The 20317-nt window shown below is 37.0% G+C and overlaps 1 protein-coding gene across 12 annotated transcripts in view; it reads left to right on the top strand.

Annotated features, from left to right (window-relative positions):
• The window catches only part of ppfia2 (PTPRF interacting protein alpha 2), a 222827-nt gene that overhangs the window by 155134 nt on the left and 47376 nt on the right, over positions 1 to 20317 (top strand). For all 12 annotated transcript variants that reach the window (XM_047390065.1, XM_047390062.1, XM_047390063.1 and 9 more), the window contains 4 exons: positions 3136 to 3237; positions 7252 to 7416; positions 7633 to 7707; positions 14781 to 14891. In XM_047390065.1, the coding sequence (XP_047246021.1) occupies positions 3136 to 3237; positions 7252 to 7416; positions 7633 to 7707; positions 14781 to 14891 (453 nt within the window). The remainder of the gene's footprint in view (positions 1 to 3135; positions 3238 to 7251; positions 7417 to 7632; positions 7708 to 14780; positions 14892 to 20317) is intronic.

Below are 20317 nucleotides of genomic sequence, written 5' to 3'. Positions count from 1 at the left end.
CCAGGACTTTATCAAGATAGTTTAGAAAAACATGAAATTATGATGATTACCTCTGGGACTAGATTTGTTTTTTTTTTAGATTCCAAATATTATTATATAGACTAAATATAAAACACCAAATGTGAAATTTTAGTTTTTTTAGAATAATTTTTGCTGTCAGGATAAAAATAAAATAACAAAAATGCTTTATAGTGCCTTAAATATTCTTCATTGTGTTCTCCGTGTGAATTATGGGTCAGCTCCCTACAGAGATGACTTGGTTACCACGCCAACATGTTTTGCCCCTGTCTCCTGTTGCTATGGTAACAGCTCAGTTCTTAGTTGACCTTAGCTTTCTCCACAGATAAGCTAGTCATTAACTGAGCAGGCATTTACTCTAACAAAAATAAGCTTATTTGTCCCTATAGTGTGACCCCTAACTTCAGTTGACTGAGTAGAATTAGCTTTTTTTTTGGTGTTTGATCATCTGAACAGGATACACTGCAGCCCGGTTTTATTTCTGTTTCTTTGGGAGCAGTGGTACTGTACAGCTTCAGTAGCTTTGTTGTATGAAGTCAGAAATTCAGAAAATGTATTTTGTACTGTGGCTGCAAAGTAGGCACAAATGATGAGGCATCTCCCTCTGTTCTTGGTATTTGGAGCTGATTGTGCTGATGCAGTGTTTCTGCTGTACTTGATTTTCTTTAGTTGTAACTGTGCATTATAGGCAAACATCTGCACTTTTTTCACTTGTACAAAGCAAGCATTTGTTTAGTAGAGAATGGAAACAGCTGAAAGTCACTTACTATACATAATCAGTCTGTTTTTACTCCTAACATTTTAACTTCACTACAATAATGTAGCTATCAAAGATAAATATTTTGGACACAGTTTATTGTTCAACTCAAACCCTAAGTCCATATGGAACTGGTTTTCTCACATTTTGCCTTAAATCTGCTGCTCTGTTATTCCTAAGCACACGTGATGGAAGGTAGAATGTAAAATACTGGCATGCAGTCAAATTGCAGCTGCAGCTGGTACATTCTTGCTTATTTGGCTCAGACACTGAAGGAAATGTGTACCATTGCAGCCATTTGTTGTAGGTAAAGCCATTTATGGGCAAGCTTGGAGAGAACTGTTAGGAAAGTGCAATAAAACATATCAGTTTTGATTTGAATGGTAAATGGCCTGAACTTGTATAGCGCTTTACACTGCATTGGTAAGCTACATTGTAGCCACAGCTGCCCTGGGGCACACTGACAGAAGTGAGGCTGCCTACACAGGAGCCACCATCAGCAGGCAGGTTGGCTGAAGTGTCTTGCCCAAGGACACAACAACTAAGGTGGACAGAGCGGGGTTCGAACCGGCAACTCACTGGTTGCTGGATCAACTCGTACTGAACCACTGCTGCCCCTAACCCCCAAAGCTATCAATTTTGGTTGATTACAAACAATGTAATCAACCAAAATTTCCAAAGTAGTTATATTTAAATTTATTTTACCACATTTTGTTTTTCAAGTATGTAAATGCAATAAATATGATTTGTTTCCGTCTCGGCGAGTAAATGTATTAAATAATCTTAATTTTAACATTTGGTGTAATATTACTGATTAGAATTTATTTTTATTTTTTTTATAAATAAGCTTCACTTTCTATTATTAATCTATTTACTAATGGTGTCGGTGGATATCATAAGGCTGTTTGCACTGACAGGGGACACTAGAAAGGTAAAAACCACCTGTAAAAGAAAAGGTTCTTGCCAGAGGACCTTCAGGCTTCCTCAGCATTCGTTCTATGGGCTGCTTACTTCCAGCTTGAGCACTGGCAGGGGTTCTGGGGTAACCTATGCCCCTTCCCTCAGCCTTGGGTTGCTTGTCATCCTTGAAGACAATAGTCTGTAGGAGACTTGTTTCATAATCATGTGTCATACTATTGGTGACATTTGAGGAGAGGTTTGTTCTCTTAAGTTTCACATTACCTTTTCCTGATTAAGATGTTTTAATTACTGTAGGTGTTTGCTTATGTTGTTGTTCTGGGGCATTTTTTTATGTAAAAATGTCTTGTTGCAAGTAGAATTTAGTGCATTAGTTCATGAAGATATTTGCAGGTTAATGGTTCATGGTTTCAATGGTTAAGCTAAATGTTATATCGTAAATAAATTTCCTTTTGCATTCTTGTAGAATGTGAGGGGAAAAAAGGAGTAACATAACATTAAAAACATTCTGACATGTTTAAAAAAACAGAAACAAGACCAAAAGAACAACAAAAACAAGAAAAAGATAGCAAACCACAAAAGGCAATGGAAAAATATTTCTAAGATTAAAAAAAAAGAGAAACAGAGAGAAAGGCAAAGAGTAAAGTCTTTGCAACTTTTTTAAGCACTATACACTGAATTACTGAGTTTATACGTTTTCTTTTTAAGAGATTCTCTGCTAAGTATGTACCTAAATCTTTAATGATCAACTTTCTGTGAACCAGCATGAAACCAAAAGCAGACTCAGAAAGCTCTGGACAAATGACATCCTCAGCCTTCAAGTGAAAAGCGAAAATATCCCTTCTGAGGAGCTGGAGGAAGTTGTTGGAAAAAGGAAAATGATGGTGTCTCTCACTAAACTGCTGCTTCCTCAACTCTGACTGAGATTAGCATCAGGAAGAGAAACAAGGTTTCCTCAGCAAACATCAGTGGGTTAGCTTTCTGTTATGGTTCCTTAAAGTCATATCTTCCACTGCTTATGTTGTAGGTGTGCAGAATTTTCTGCAGCACATTTCTGTTTTGCATGTGTGCAGCAGTTTGTGCAGTAATGGATAGACTGCAATGTTGAGTAGACGGAGACAGTTTCTCTTTTCTTATTGATGAAATCAAATGCTGAGCATCTGGCCAATTAGGTCATATCAATGCATTCTAAAGTAAGACCATGACAAGGATTTTATATATACCTGCTTAACATAACTGACTGCAAACATGTTGTTTTTGATTAGCTTAATTTAGACGAAAATGTAAATCTTCGCCTCTCTCAAAGTGGAAGTCTTATCTTTTAGTTAATTTGTTTGAAACAAAGAAACTTTTTGCTTTATTATTGATTCAATCACAGCATTCCAGCCTGGATTTATTCTGATCCTGACCCATCTCTTCCATTTCATTTTGTGGTTCTGCAGGAGTTTGCTGCACTGACCAAGGAGCTGAACGTCTGCAGGGAGCAGCTGCTGGAGAAGGAGGAGGAGATCTCTGAACTCAAAGCTGAGAGGAACAACACCAGGGTAGCTAAAGCATACATCTTACATCACACTTACATGTTTAAATATTTGTTTTAACCTTTTATTTATACAGGTAAATCTAATGGTCTCATTGTTTAGAGAGACCTGTTTTTAAATGAACATGCAAAATAAAAGTAATATTAAAAGGATAATAGGCATTACTTTTTGTGCAACAAATTACCTGAAAAATATCAAACAGAAGCAGCAGACCCCGGCAACTGAAACATAAAAACAGGAACAACCACCAAGTACCTTTTATTTTTATTGTCCTTCAACAGGTATTGTGTAAAAATGACAAAATTAACAGACATATGTGAGTAGAGGCTGTAGTTAATCTGTTTGAGTAACATATCAGAAGTTAGATTAAGTGGTATTTAACCAGTAAATGAAAAACATACCACTGAAAAGGCTGCTTGTAGACAGTGAATGCTATTTAATTTAGAGTGTCAAAAGCATTGATGTGTACATTTATTACACCCTGTTCTAAATCTTCATAATAAACAGTGTCCAAGATTGGTCAAAAACTAATGGGGCATTTCATATAAGTATAGTTCTTATAAATTTACCAAACTCACCATAGGAATGGCACACCTTAAAGACACCTGTAAACCAGCATTGACTAGGCAAAGCCTGATCGATGCTTCTCTAAACAGGGCTGTTGTTTTTTCCTGTTTAATGAACATGTGATTTATTTCCTTAAAATAAACTGTTTGGTGTTTTGGTTTTTATTTTAGAAGATTGTTTTTCTTAAAGATATTCAATGTTGGATTAAAAAAAAGACTTTCTTCAGGTAAAAGACCATCACTTATAAAAATACATATATTCATTTGTGGTACGTTGTGTGGACATTATAGAAGAAAAACTAAAATTATATTCTGTTTGGTTGAAAACACACAAACAGCTTTTTGTTTTACATTTTTAAAATCACAATCTTTGTCAGAAAAGTTAAGTGTGTGTGTGTGTGTGTGTGTAAGTAAGTATGCTTAGGGTCAGTTTTGTGTTACTGTACACTACAGGTGTGAACCAAACAAGTGAACCATGGATGGTCTACCTTAAAATGGGGTATTGGTTTGTTTGCAACGAACCCTGATGCAGGTTAACTTGTAGTAGGAAATGCAAATAGATTATCCAGTGAACCAAAGAGAGGAGAATGTGCTGGATATCTTGGTCTCTCTCCTGCTGCTTACCGGGCAGCTTCTTGTGAAGAAACAATAAAGTAAAAACAGAAACCATCAGTCTGCACAAATTTGGTGTTCTTCCATTGATTTTGTTTTGAATAAGCCAGTGATAGGAATACAGTTTTCTTTTCTTTTCTGGCCTAACAGATTCTCTTCATGCTTTTTTCCTTCAGGACAGTGCTCGTTTTGGCAATACCACCCAAATGAGCAGCTGTTGTGACAGTTTAACATTATCCAGGTGTTTTTGTCTGCTTTCACAGGCTCAGAATAAAAGTCAAAAAGCCAAATAAAGGTGTAAGGTTTTTTATACCATTTAGAGTGGAGCCAAGTTCCCTGGATTATCAAACTGCAAAAACAATCAGTTTACAGGCATAGGGATTGAGAGATCATCAACATTCCTATCCACGTGTCTTTTATATTTGTAAAAATGCACAAATGGAGTTGGGGTATTTTACAGGGAGGGTACAGGGAGAAAACAACATACATATATTTTCATTCAGCATTTAGTACCAGTTTGAGGTACCAGTGTACCATGAACAGTGTCAAATGCAACCCGAAGAAAATCATACACTAGGCGGAAGTATCTTTACATGACATACAAATATCATTAGCATAGAGATCGAGGAATACACAGTTAACAATTTGACCTACATTATTAATATAAATCGTAAAAAAGTGTTTGGCAAAATACACAGCCTTGAGGGATACTTTTTTGTGACAGGAAGAAAAACATCTGAATTGCACCCAGAAATATATTTTCCACATTCCTGATTTTCTATGAAGTTTCATTTCCTGGCCCAGATTTTTTTTAAAACATCCTCAGAAAAGACCTCCAAGGCCCACACTTTGATGAACAGAAACAAATTCTATCGTTTAGAAACAGAAATTAGGCTGCTGAACTATTGAACAAAGCATGTATATCGTTACTAGTTATTGACATTCTGCCTGACAATTTTCCACTTCACATATAAGAGTGCTCAGCAATATAACTAAGTGGTGCTAATATGTGGGGGGTTCCTGCTCAAATACAGGGAAGGAAATTGAACTAAAGAACTAAAAACATAAACCGACTAAATTATTGGGGAGGCAAATTTGTGTTTCTTCATTTAAAAAACATATCCTTCTCTTAAAGCTGTAAGCACACTCTGGTGTTGCCAGATAAGACTGTTTTACTTCCTTGCACTGATGAGATGTGGATTTAGTTTTCACATTTTTGTTCTGCTAAAGGATGACTAGCTAAGTACAGCTTACTGAGAAATCAAGAAAAAAGGTTCAGAGAAACAGAAATCATAATTTTCACACTTGGTTAATTATCACCTCTAAGTCTCCAAAGAGCAATTTCTAAGCAAGCTTTAATTAAGGTTAGTTTTGTCACTGAAGGTGTTATACATTTCCTAATTAAGTTTTGGAAAGCATGTGTGGGCAGGCAGTGGACTGAAGGGCTGTTGTGTTGTCTATGGAGACAAGTGAACTTTATTGACTATTATGTATAAGTGTCCCAGTTGAATGACATGCACGTACAGTTAGGTCTGGAGACATGAAGCCTGTCCAATAATAAAACAAAGGGTGAAAATATTTACCCAACAAGATTAGACTGTGTTGTAATTCTGGAAGAAGCACAGTGTAAACACTTGATTGGTTCAGCTGTGTTTGTTCTGTTGATGTTGCAGGAGCATGGATGATAGGATGACTGCTGCTCAGGCTCTGAAAGAGTTGAATCAGATAGAGAAGTGGTAGAAGATTCTCTTTTTAGGAACCTATAGTTGCAGAAAAGCAACTGTAGAAATTCTGATCACTTTTCCAAATGCAGTATTTTCACCACATAGTGACAAAAAGCATCTGGGGGAAATGTGGGAAAATGGCAATTTAAATGTTTCTTTTTTTATTGTAACAAAATATAATTGGTTGCACTTTTAAAACTATAAGCCAGTGTTTAATGTTAGAGTTAGAGCTTTCATTTTAATGATTCATTAGAAAAGCAAGTTAGTTCATGCAGTATGCCGCCTCTGGACAGGTGCATCCCTGTGTGAATTCAAAAGTGCATCCCTTTGCAGTTAACATTTGCTCTATTAGCGCCACAGTGGAATCTAATGTCAAATTAAAATTATTTTCCGTGTTCTTGATGTACTAAATACCAAACGTTACCTGCGGAGACTTCTGTGCTTACCTGATGATGGAATCAGTCCTCATCAGCCTAGAAGAGGCAGCGGATGGGGTCTTTTTCCATTTCTTTTGTTTTCCACTGGGGAAAAAATCTTTTGTTCTCTAAAACTTTGCAGAGATATTCCTGCTTTTTCGGGTGACAAACTTGAGTCAGTTGTTTTGCATTGTTTACGTTTTTGAAGCTCTGGAATTTTATTTTAAAATTTTATAGTTTCTTTCAATTGGCTTTTATGTTTTTTTGTTTTTTTTTGTTGCTCTTTGGTTTCACGATCATTCAATACTTTTCCAGCTGTAACCATGATGCTCTTGTGTAGCCTTCTGTTGACAATTACTTGCTGCACACAGCTTCTCATTTGGTGCAGTACTTTACTGGGAGAGGTAAGTTTAGATTAGCTATAAACACAACTGGAAGCATTTTGTGTTTTTTACTATATACACTACATACAGTTACAATTAACAGTGCTACTCGTGCAAAATAAATGTTATATATTATAATGTACATATTATTTTACTCCATATATGTAATTAGCACAACTAATGCCTAATTTTTGAAAGAGGAGGTATATTTACTAGTTCAAACAAAACTTTAGTAATATGTGTGTCTGCCAAGGTTTGTTAAAAATCTCTGTCCAGCCAGCTGTATGAATCTTTTCCCTGTGTTGTTTTTTTTTTTGAGTTACTTCTGGAACACCTGGAATGCCTGGTGTCCAGGCATGAGCGGTCACTTCGAATGACTGTGGTCAAGCGGCAAGCTCAGTCCCCCTCAGGGGTCTCCAGTGAAGTTGAAGTCCTCAAAGCACTCAAGTCCTTGTTTGAACACCATAAAGCACTCGATGAGAAGGTACAACTGTCACCAGTAGTGCACTATATTCACTTGCATGGTATTATAGAAGATTCACTTTTAAAATTGATGCGTTATAAATGCAGTACACTGGATTATACTGGACTAATTCTGCTGTTTTCCTACAGTGTTAACCAGAGCTAGCCTAGTCTGAAATTAAAGAAACCAATTAGGATGGACAATTATGCACAGACATTTTTTTCTTCATATTTTCAGGTTAGAGAAAGACTACGGGTTTCATTGGAGAGGGTTTCTGCCTTGGAGGAGGAGCTCACAGCAGCCAATCAAGAGGTAACATACTATGATCATATATTAAATGACAACTACTACTATATTTCAATATATATTTTTTGTGTTGCACCTTTATCATTTATTGCACCATCTTTTTGACTTATATGCTGAATGTTCAAATGGATAATGAGCCTCAGAAGACAATATATATTATGATATATTGCTCGAGTGGTGTATTTTCAAACATATATGCATCTCATTTAGTAGTACAAGAAAAGCTACAAATAGAAGACAGAACTACATGTGTGGATAAAAATGAAATACTCTGTCAAGCAGTGTAACTTGTGCTTATAACATGACAAATTTCACAAACGAGGTGAAAGATGAACACAAAGTATTTGTGAAGTGGATAGAAAAGGATGCCTAGTTTAAATTTGTTTTTACAAGTGAAAAGATTTAATGTGTAACATGCACTTGTATTCAGACCCCTTCAATCAGATGCCCCTAAAAAAATCCAGTGCAACCAGTTGCAGAAATCACGGCGTTACTAAACAGTCTAGCTGTGTGTAATTTAATGTCGGTATAAATCCAGCTGTTTTGTGAAGGTCTCAGAGGATTGTTCACGGACAAACAGTTACAATATATGTCTTCATTTAGAGATTATAAAGGTGTAAAATAATTAGTATTTATGAAACTGTTTAAACAAATTTGTGGCAAACATCTAAACAATTTAAAAATGTCGATAAACTTAAATTTGGGGGTTTAATCATCAAACTTGGACACAGAATTATAGTGCTGTGAAAGTGTTTGCAGATTTCTCCTGATTTAGCTTTTTTTTGTCATACTTGCAAGTTTTAGATTTACAGACAAATTTTGATATTGGATCAAGATAATTCTAGTACATAGAAAAAAACTGACCTATTTGGGGAAAACGTAAACCTAATAACTAGTTGTGCCACCCTTGGCAACAACTGTCTTAAAGATTTTGCCATAACAGGCAGGGGAATTTTGAGCCTGTCCTTTGCAGAAATGTCTAAATTTACCCCACATTGGAGGATGTTCGATGAATGTGTGTTTAGGGTCATACTACAGCATCTGAATTGAACGTTATTCCAGACTCTGGCTATGCCACTCAAAAACTAAATTTAGACTTTGTTTTATTAATTTTGAGATGGCCTTGTTACTGAGCCTCATCATTTTGATGTAATATGACACACATTTTGTCTGTTTTAGATAATGTGTTGCTTTTTGAGATCTTTCAGCCATTAGAGAGGTTCTGATTACATTTTGTTATCATAAATGCAGGTGGGGGAATAATAAGGCCTGTGCTTGGCTTGTAAAATTAAGTTCAGCTTTCTTAAAAAAGTAGTTTAATTGCAATTAATTCATTATTTAACAAGGAGGGCAATTTCTTTTTCCCAGAGGTCCAGGTTGGTTTGGATACGTCTTTTTTTCCCTTTGTGAATTTAGTTTTTTTTTTGTCAGGCTTCAAACAGAAGAAATCTGTAAGGCAACAAACACTATTTCAGTGCACCATATATCCTGCTATATACATTTCAGTACTAATATTTAGAACTTACAGAAAACCACTCACTGTGTTTAGACCAAACTCACATGGCCTTTAGGCTACAGATTGCCTGGCACTTCCCAACCTGTTGCAAATTGACTTTTTGTGGTTGTCGCATCATCTGATAGAGATTTGGGTGGAAGGAACAAAAAGGAGAATGTAAATGGGGAAAAAGAGTAAGAGAATGGAGATGCCAACTGCTAATAAGTGTGGAAGTGTGCATTTGGTCAAAGGTGAAAAAAAGTATAGAAACCACAAGTGTAGATGAAATGAGAAGTGTTTCAGGTAAGTGTGTGCTACTTGGCTGAACAAATCAAAGTTTTTTTTTTCTAAAGAAATATCAGGGGCGCGGCGCTGGTGGTGTAGGGGTTAAGTGCGCGACCATATACGGAGGCTACAGTCCTCGAAGCGGCCGTCCGGGGTTCGAGTCCCGGACCCGGCGACATTTGCTGAATGTCTCCCCGTCTCTCTACCCCTCTCTCCTGTCAAAAAATAAAAAGGCCACTAGTGCCGAAAAAATGTCTTTAAATAAATAACAGTTAAAGTAATCTGACAAGCCGGTAGTTTCAAAAGATTTTTTCACAGTTTTTGAAAACTACTACAGTAAAACTGCTTATTGAATGAGCTGTTGAGGCACTGACAGACATGTTGGTAGGACTATTAAAAATTCTCACATCAACGAGTCAAAGTTAAAGATGCCGTACATCTGTGAGGCTTTCCCTTGTATACGGTTAACAACACACATCAGCTGTGGGCAGATGAGTGATTGAACCTTGAGGCTGCAGACTGACTCTTAAACTGGCATTACTGAATATAAATTTCTCACTTCAGAGGCTTCAGGGAGGCTCGAGCAAGCAAACTGGTAATTGATTTTGGATGGAGGTTTTGTATGAGCCCTATTTCCCTGCAGGCATTTTCACAACACTACTATACCTGATGAAATCAGCACCCTTTGACCTTGGTCAGTCACAGGTGCTTAAGTGGCCACACACTGATCACTGTAACGGATTCTAATTTGCTGCTGTTGAACCAAATATTTTGTGATTGTGTTGGAATCTATTTATAGACAAATTTAAAAAAATTTGTTTAACGGTAAAAACATATACACTAGATTTGATGATCTTTTCAGAAGATGCCATGCATGCACTGTACAAAGAATCATAGTTTGGGCTCTGTGGATTCTCCTTGTTCTGGGTAGACAGGGACATTGTCTTTTGAGGTCAGAGAGAGAGCTATAACTGTGAAAATGGTGGGAAGTCTTTTATTTATTTAAAATTTCACGCTATGTTGCCATCTTGTTCCAAAATCAAAAGGTACTTTTTTTACATTGTCGTGAATATAAATATATTATTTCATATTAATATTTTAATATTTGATTGAATAATAATTCGGTTTGTTGAGGGTTGTCCTGTGAATACCAGCCCAATAAGGCAGTAGTATTGGGACAAAATTGATGAGCCAAGCTCTAGCATTATTGAACAGCATAAACTCTGCACACACACAGAATGAATTCACACAATTTCTTAAAATACAAGAATTTATTAACAAATATAAGTCAACCCAAAGTCAAACATATTTCAATCAACAAACTTATTACTATGCTAAAACAATCCAACTAAACTACCAAGCAGAATTAAAGAATAAGGAAGACTAATGGGCTATGTACAATATAAACAAATGAATCAAAAATGGTTGAAAACCATGACCAAATGAGTGATGCAACATTACCATGCAATGTTATTTATGTTTGAGAACCAAGGATTATCTTGAAGAATCTGGAAATGAAGTTAAGTTAGTCTTGGAACCAACTTAGGCAATAATCAGCAAACGTTTAGACAACCCTTCACAATGCAAGATCAGATAAAGTATTATTTTAATAAAATAATATTTTAAAGAATGATTTGCTGAGTAAAATCAACCTTCTGGATGACTAATTCACAACAGTGATAATTAGCTGCCTTTAGTTAGTACAATAATATTTATAGAAATATTATTAAGGAAATATTAAAATAATATTTAAGGAAATATTATTTTGAATAAGAACCAAACCTTTTTGGATAAATCTCCTGTCCAGTTCCTGTGGGGATCCGCACAGAAAAAGATCTGTTTGTTGGAACACAAGAAGTCTGCTGATAAACCTCCTGTTCCTGGAAGTAAGTTAATGCGATTTATTTTGAAAGTTCCAGAAAAGTTCTTACTGGCCTTTAAGTGTTGAAACTCATGGATGGGGTCCCAACAACACCATACAAGGGGAAAAAACAGGGCCTTAACGGTTTGATTCCCACAAAGCATATTGTACTATTTTATATCTAAGAAAAATGTTGGACATTCCTTTCCTTCCAGCATATTTGTTCTCTAAGGTCTTTCTGAGTGAACAGAAACCTCAAACTGTGAGTGAAGTTCAATGTCTTGGTGTTGCTGGACTGCATTTTGTTTTTGTTAAAAAGCTGGAAAAAAATAAGTTCAATCTCTAAACATTTTAATGAATAAAAGCATATTAAACAGCTGGTTAAAAAGTACTTCTTTGATTAACAGTTTTAAATACCCCAGAAAAAAGTAAGTAAGTAAAGATGGTTCAAGAATGGTTTGAAGGGCACAAAGACAAGTTTGAGGTGTTGACTAGGCCTAAAAACTTCTCCAAATTGGAATCCATTCAGTCAACTTTGGGATATGCTGGACAAAGAAGTTCAATTCACAATGCCCCACTGGACAGCACAGGACCTAACCACTTGCAGACTATTTTCACAAGTTTGCGTAAAACCACCACAGAGCCAAGGTGACATAAGTATACCACTAATCCTTGTTGATGCAGATTCCACATATACCAAAGGTAATATTTGAAGTAGTTTCCCACCATCTTGCAATCAATGTTGTGCCAAATTATGTTTATTTTCAGTCATTTGCTTACAAAAAACCTAAAATTCTAGCTGTTGGATGTGCTATTTAAACGTAACAATTTACTTCATTTAGAACATGTTTTACAGCAATAACAGTTATTTTTTTTAATAAAATTAAATAATAAATACATTTATGTTGGAAGACAAAACATCTTTGTGCCATATACAACAGCTTACCTTCAGGGGCCTTGTGGAGTCCATGCCTTGATGGGTCAGGACTGTTTCAGCAGCAAAAATATGATCAGCAGTTTATTGGTCACCATGAAGAAAAGCACTCATAGAGCGAGGACGTCCGCCAAGGCAACAGGGTCATTGACGCATGTCAGCTTCTTTCTATACTGATGAGATATAGTCTGGATGACGTCTGGCCACTGTATGTCAGCTGCTGACAGGGTGAGGAACCATGTGTGAAGTTAAAGTTGTCACACCACAACCTCGCAATTAAAATAATCCTTTAAAGAAATCCTGGATCCAGATGTTGCTCTGCATTACCACTAAAATCTAATCAACTCTTCATTGTCCTAATACGCATCTTGCCTGAAAATTAATAATCCCATCAAACTTTTACTAGATCCTGGCATTACTAATGATTTTTGTTTACTAGCTGCTTCAAGTTTGTTATAAATATTATTGTATTTAAACATGTGTCCAGCCATAGATGAAATCAGATGAATTTCCACTGTTACCTTTAAAATAAACCCAAATATATTGCAGGAAATCAGAGCACAAATACTTTTATTTTGACCCCAAGGAAAAAGATCTTTTACGAGGAAAGAAATTGGGGTTATCAGTGACTTCAATCTTTTTCATTTCAGTAAACTACCTTGCAGACACTCAAAATTACCCTTTAACTCTGCAATAATCCAATTTCGTCACACCACCTCGGATATTTCTCATAATCCAACGTAAACGTTATGAAGACAGGCAAGAAGATTATATTGTGCCGTAATAAATGCGGAGCCGGAGATGTATGTGCTGCGCTCCAATTGTTATTTGTTGTGCTTTTTGTTGGGGGGGTGGGTATAGGTGTTTGATCTCTGATGTGGAGAAATTACAGGCGATCTCAGTGACAGCCTAGGAGACATACAGAGACATGGTTCTGCCCTCATTAAAATTAATGAACGGAAACGCTTTGTAGTGTTTTAACCTTCATTGTGCAAAAGCAAAGAGGTCGTTCTACAGCCTTATTTACACTTCTGAGTCAGTGGACGAAGTCAAGGATCTGACTTTAAGCTGGATCGTGTAAACAATTCTATTATATTGGTGTTTGTGTCAATGATCATCCTCTGGTTGCCCTCTGTGCTTCAACCACAGAAAATATCTGAAGGTTAAAACAAACCACCTCTCTGAAAACATGATCTTGTTTCTCTCGCAAACTACAGTATTGACCGCTGTGCTTTTACGCAATATTGTGATGCATTTAAAATGAAATATCATTGCTGCTGGGAAATCCTCAAAGAAAAACTAGAGAAAACAGAGTTAAGATTAAAGCCCCTTGAAAGCTTCTGAGAACTGAGATTACAAACCCAGCTTGATGCAGCATTAGCACACTAACAGCATGTCTCGTGGATTGTTTTTGCTGCTGCTTCTTTGCTTCCAGAGGGATTATAGTTAAATAGTATGAGCTTTTTGTAGCCGAAGTGGTTTTGTGACCTTTTACTGTAAGGAGGATGCTGGGGGTTAAATTGGAGCAGAACGTACAAGCAGGTAATAATTAGAAACACAGCCTTCCTATCCAGCAGGGGAATTTATGGAAATTTACTTGATTTTAACCTTCCATTATTCTATCATTTATTTAATCATTTTGAACCAGGAAACGTTAAAACGTTACAAGGGTTTGAATTTTCAATAATTTTTTTTTTTTTACACAAGTGATTTTTTGCTCAAAGCTTTTGCACTTTGTTTTTCTTTGTTTTGTCTGACAATGGTCCATGTTCTGCCATCAAGGTGAAAACAGTTCAGCTTTATCGCTGCTGGCAGTTTCCTCCTGATTTATACTTTTCTATGAATTACAATAAAAAAAGTTGCAGAAATGTCTCTTTTGTGGAAACCATAGAATGATTACCTGCAGTTTAATTGTTGGATGTTAAAAGATTAAATGCACCAGAAGCTTCTCAGACTTTGACTTGAGTACAGGCATGGGTAGTAATGAGCCAGATATTCCAGCTGAGTTCAATTTCAGCGCTAACTCAGCTCCTCCCCTTTGAAAGGGGTTTTAATGGTTTACCTTGAGAGAACTGTCCTTCAATTTGTAGTCTTGTATTGCTGTCATTATGAGATTAAAGACCAACAAAACAGTTCTGAGTAGTGCAGCTTTACACAATGTAGAGGATTCTAGACCTGTTTTCAAAAGATCCAAGGAGTTACAAGAAATACAAGTAAGCAGGAGCCCTTAGAAGATAAAGACTGTAGAAATAAATGTAAGCATTATGCTGGTCATACCATGCTAAAATGTTGATTTTGGATGGTGAACATCCAGCTTCATCCTGACTACATTTTCTTTGGATTCCTCTACATGCTGTAATTTAGAAATGTTGTGTCTGAATGACCAGCTGATTGTGTAAAGCCAATAAAATAGACAATAAAAATAAAGTTTTATACATTCTCCAGCAGTGGCTTAATGAGTACTTAGATTTTATATTTCATGACCCTTTTTTATGATCCTACAGATTGTGGCCTTACGAGAGCAAAATGCTCACCTTCAGAGGAAAGTTGCATCTGGTGAAGGAGGAGATGACCTTCTGGAGGGCAGTGAAGCACAACAAAAGGTCCACACCAAGGTGAGCATTCTTCAGGTTCTTCGGGTTTCTGGTTACACTTTATCGCTAACACAATGGAGCAATACTTTAAAACAAGACTGGTTTAAAGGGGGATAAAGAACCTCTTTTTCAAAATTCTCTAAAATGGTACAAAATGTTCAGATAAATAACGAAAGTTTCCAAGGGAAACTCATTAGTGAACTTCTGATTATGTGAATCACTAAATAACAACTTTTATCCAGTTTTGAGGAAGGTTTAAGCTGTCTGTTTTATTTTAGAGTTTTAAATGTTATATTTAACCATGCTAATTATTATAAAAGTTACCTGCATTTGTTTTTATAACCAGATTTATTTATTTGGAACATAATACAAATAAAAGAGAAACTTGTTCACCAAGAGACAAAATAAGAAAAGGAGTAGTTTTACTGCCTACTCCCTTCTAAATTCATTGCATTAAATCAAATTAATTTAATTTAAATTAACAACTTTTTAGGTCTTATTCATGTACAGAACAAGTCCATAACTTTTCTTTTTTTCACACAGTCCCAGTGTACAAACAAATGGAATGGCTGAAAACAATTGTAAATTAAAGAATATGTCAATATTTATTTATCATAGTTTTAGTGACATCACTCACAGAACTTGCAACATAAATAATTTAAGGACATGAAAACTTGAGGTTTTTTTTCAGATTTTAAAGTGAAAGTGCCACAACAGTGGATTATTGACACTCTAAAAGACACAAAGAAACATGAAATATACAGGGGTTGGACAATGAAACTGAAACACCTGGTTTTAGACCACAATAATTTATTAGTATGGTGTAGGGCCTCCTTTTGTGGCCAATACAGCGTCAATTCGTCTTGGGAATGACATATACAAGTCCTGCACAGTGGTCAGAGGGATTTTAAGCCATTCTTCTTGCAGGATAGTGGCCAGGTCACTACGTGATACTGGTGGAGGAAAACGTTTCCTGACTCGCTCCTCCAAAACACCCCAAAGTGGCTCAATAATATTTAGATCTGGTGACTGTGCAGGCCATGGGAGATGTTCAACTTCACTTTCATGTTCATCAAACCAATATTTCACCAGACTTGCTGTGTGTATTGGTGCATTGTCATCCTGATACACGGCACCGCCTTCAGGATACAATGTTTGAACCATTGGATGCACATGGTCCTCAAGAATAGTTCGGTAGTCCTTGGCCCATCTAGCACAAGTATTGGGCCAAGGGAATGCCATGATATGGCAGCCCAAACCATCACTGATCCACACCCATGCTTCACTCTGGGCATGCAACAGTGTGGGTGGTACACTTCTTTGGGGCTTCTCCACACCGTAACTCTCCCGGATGTGGGGAAAACAGTAAAGGTGGACTCATCAGAGAACAATACATGTTTCACATTGTCCACAGCCCAAGATTTGCGCTCCTTGCACCATTGAAACCGATGTTTGGCATTGGCATGAGTGACCAAAGGTTTGGCTATAGCAGCCCGGCCGTGTATATTGACCCTGTGGAGCTCCTGATGGACAGTTCAGGTGGAAACAGGAGAGTTGAGGTGCACATTTAATTCTGCCGTGATTTGGGCAGCCTTGGTTTTATGTTTTTTGGATACAATCCGTGTTAGCACCCGAACATCCCTTTCAGACAGCTTCCTCTTGCGTCCACAGTTAATCCTGTTAGATGTGGTTCGTCCTTCTTGGTGGTATGCTGACATTAACCTGGATACCGTGGCTCTTGATACATCACAAAGACTTGCTGTCTTGGTCACAGATGCGCCAGCAATCAATACCTAACACTTACACATCACTTTTTTGACATGCTGAATGAGGTTCGTCTCCCTCTGAGAGCCTTCAGATCCATATCTGTTTACCACGCTGCAGAGCATCAAACAAAACCTGATTTGGTGCAGATATGCACACATCAAAATAAACTCATCCACTTTCTTGAAAATTCCTCCAGCCAATCCAAAGCAGACCATCTCTACTTTGGTAATCTAATGCAGCGCTCCACAATGGCCTATGTCTGAATGTGTCCTTCCCAGATCAGTCCTTGAAAGCTCCTGTGGTCCAAAAATCCTAGCTTAGAGACCACTTGCTTTGAAGCGACAAGTTTTTCTCCTTTAAATTATTTTGACATAACTCCATAATGATGCCTTGGACAATTAAATCGACTTGAAAGTCAGTGATCAATCTAAACACATCAGTTTCAGGAAACCCTTACATCTTGTCTGCAGTTATGCAACACAGACATTATCCACAGCGCTTACTGTTTGAATCTTCTTAAAAGTTCTGTTCTGTGCAATTGTTCATTAATAAACAGCTATACTACTGAAAAATCGTGAGCCCAGTTGCTGGATTGCCCAGTTTTTAAAAGTATTTCCTGTTTTAGAATGTAAATTATGATCTTTCCCAATCAGAAGCTGTTAGCTTTAAAATAATTTGAAGAAGAAATTAAACAAATATACAGTAACTCATAATAAACATATCCTCTGTGATCATGCACTGACAGTTTGAGTTCCTCTGCTTGCACCGTGAACCCACGATTAAAAACTTGAAAACTCTACAACCTGGCATGGGATTTGAGCGTATGTTACACTCCTATCCAAAGTAAGAAATCACATTTTAGGTCATTCACCCAATTGTTACATGAGGGCTAGTTTACCTAATTCACTGGGTCCACTGTTAATTTGGATTATTAGTTTAAAAACTCACGTAACATCATCTTGTTTCATCACTGATTCTGTTTTATATCAGTAACATCAAAACTCCAAACCTCATATTTGATGCTGGAAAATATTTAAATGCAGACAGCAGGCTGGATACTTGGGTAGATCAATAGAAAGGCTATTACTTGGCTGGTCTGCTCCTGGCTCCTGCTTGGGGGAGGAGTTGGTATTGTGGGGTGTGGAGAGTAGAGAGATGAAGAACATGCATGCTGAGGCATGAGGTAATGAGAAGACGGCTATCATCTGCTCTGTTTTGTAGAGATAAAAGAAAGGAAAATAAATGCAGGCTGTTTTCTGCATGTTAATGTCTGGGTGTATGTTTCTCATTCCATACGGTGAAGGCAAAGTTGTAACCTTGCAGTGATGGAGCGGTTTAGTCATTCAGTTGCAAAGACTGGCAGAGACGGCTGCAAACACCATTAGCTGAGAGTGACAGCCTGTCCTGTGATATAAGATATACATGGCCTAAATGTGACAGGTGGAAATAGGTCAAGGACAGTAAAGGCTCATGATTTGTGTCTTTTAGTTTTCATTTATAAATTATTTAAACTTTTGAACTTTACCAATCTTTATTCCTTAAGCATTTACCTCACAAATATTTAAGTTAAGTTAAAATTCCTTATTGAATTTATTAGAAATAATGAGATTCATAATGCGAGGTTACAGTTCATTGATGATGACTTTTATGTTCTTTCTCTCCATGCATTATTCCACTACTGCCAGTTTGAATAAATACTGTCAAACCTTATAACATATTTTCCAGTGAGTTGGATCTCAACAGCAACAAATGTCATGTGTCTCAAACAGCTTCCTTACTTATGGTGGATTATTTTGTTAAAAGTACTGACTGCATGGTTTTATGAAGTGAAGAATTCAGTGGTAGCTTTGTAGGAAAGTATTCCAGGTCTGGATACATATGGAAAAAGAGAGTGTAGAAAAAACATATATTTCTGACCTTATTTCCTATGCCCTGATAAATATCTAATTTTTCAAAGTAAGTTTCCATAGCCAGTTTGCTTTATCGGGGGTTTTTCTATCGATGATGCACATTGAAGTGTTGCAGGCATCCATCCAGCAAGCCAGTCATACATCTGCCCATCTGTTTGTCCATCCAACTATTCATCCATCTGTCCATCCATCCAGCTATCCAAAAACTGTACCTCACTCCATGCATTGATTTATCCACCCCTTTTTATCAGTCAACCCATCAGTTCATCTGTGTCCATCCATGCCTGTGTCTTTGTCCTTCCATTTGTCCGTTAAAACCCCCATCTGTTTAGCCATCCATCTCTGTTCAGGCATCTATTCGTCCATCAGATCATCATTTCATCTGTCCACCCATCCAGCCTCTGTCTATAAATCTGTCCTTCCTTTTTCAATCAATTCATTATTTTTGTCTGTGTCCATGCATCAATCCAAAATGTCATCCATTGATGCACTTATCCTCCCATCCCTCCCTTCCTTCCTTCCTTCCTTCCTTCCTTAGTTGTCGGGGAACATCCAGAGCCTTACCCTACCCAAACCCTTGCCAATATTTCCAAATCCAGCATGTTCTATAACAGACCGAGGTTAGAGGCTAAAAATAAGTCAGGATGGATAAACGAATAAAACGGAGCAACTTGACAATATACCCAGCCTTCCTCAGCTTGACCAGAGTTGTCTTCCCTTAGTCATAGGCTCCCTACTGAAGAATGTTATCTTTTGTGCTGGGTAGTTTCGGTTGATGCATTCAAGGATTAGAAAAAGAAAAACATTTTGAGATTTCCGGTCAGGGTCAGTTAAGATGAAATCAGGCAATTCCAAATTCAGATGATTTAGTACATATTTGGTGCTTCATCGCATCACAGTTGCATTTCTGCATAAAGTCCAAGCATTGTTTTTTAGTATGTCCTTCAGCATTAATGTCTTATGTAATAAGGATGATGATACGGTTTTCTTGTTTCTTTAATTTTGTGTGCTGAACTTATTTTGGTGTCTGCAATCTATGTCCTGCAGATATGACGGTGATATGACGGGTGAATCCCTTTAAAAACCCTTTAAAATTTGATCAGATCACTAACTTAGGTGTCAAACCAATTTCATTCAGGTGCATCTAAAGTGATTTTACTTCATTTGGACAGAGGACAGACACAGATTTGAAGTTGTTTGTGGTCCAGTGTGAATATTCCAGTCAGTGATGATGTCTCTGGAGTCATAGCATCTGCTGGCGAAGGTCCACTGTATTTTAAGTCCAAAGTCAGTGCAGATGTCTACCAGGACATTTTAGAGCTCTTCATGGTTTATGTTGATGTTTTTCATTTTTCAGCAGGACTTGGTACCTGCCCAGTTCCCATACTGCCAACCAACACCTACTATCATCACCATGGTATCATTGTACTTGATGAGCCGGCAAACTGCCCTGACCTAAAACCCAGTGAGAATTTATGAAGTATTGTCAATAGGAAGATGATACACCAGAGCCAATAATGCAGAAAAACTGAAGGCTGCAATGCAGCATGGGCTTTCTTAACATCTCAGCAGAGCTACAGCCTTATTGTTTCAATTTAGTAATCTATGCAGAAATCATGCAAAAGGAGCCATGGTCAAATATTGAGTGCATACAGGTCCTTCTCAAAATATTAGCATATTGTGATAAAGTTCATTATTTTCTATAATGTAATGATGAAAATTTAACATTCATATATTTTAGATTCATTGCACACTAACTGAAATATTTCA

Source organism: Girardinichthys multiradiatus, chromosome 17 (genome assembly GCF_021462225.1).
Source record: "Girardinichthys multiradiatus isolate DD_20200921_A chromosome 17, DD_fGirMul_XY1, whole genome shotgun sequence".
NCBI lineage: Eukaryota > Metazoa > Chordata > Actinopteri > Cyprinodontiformes > Goodeidae > Girardinichthys > Girardinichthys multiradiatus.
Note: the sequence above shows the minus strand (reverse complement) of the source record. Positions and strands in the feature narration are given on the sequence as shown.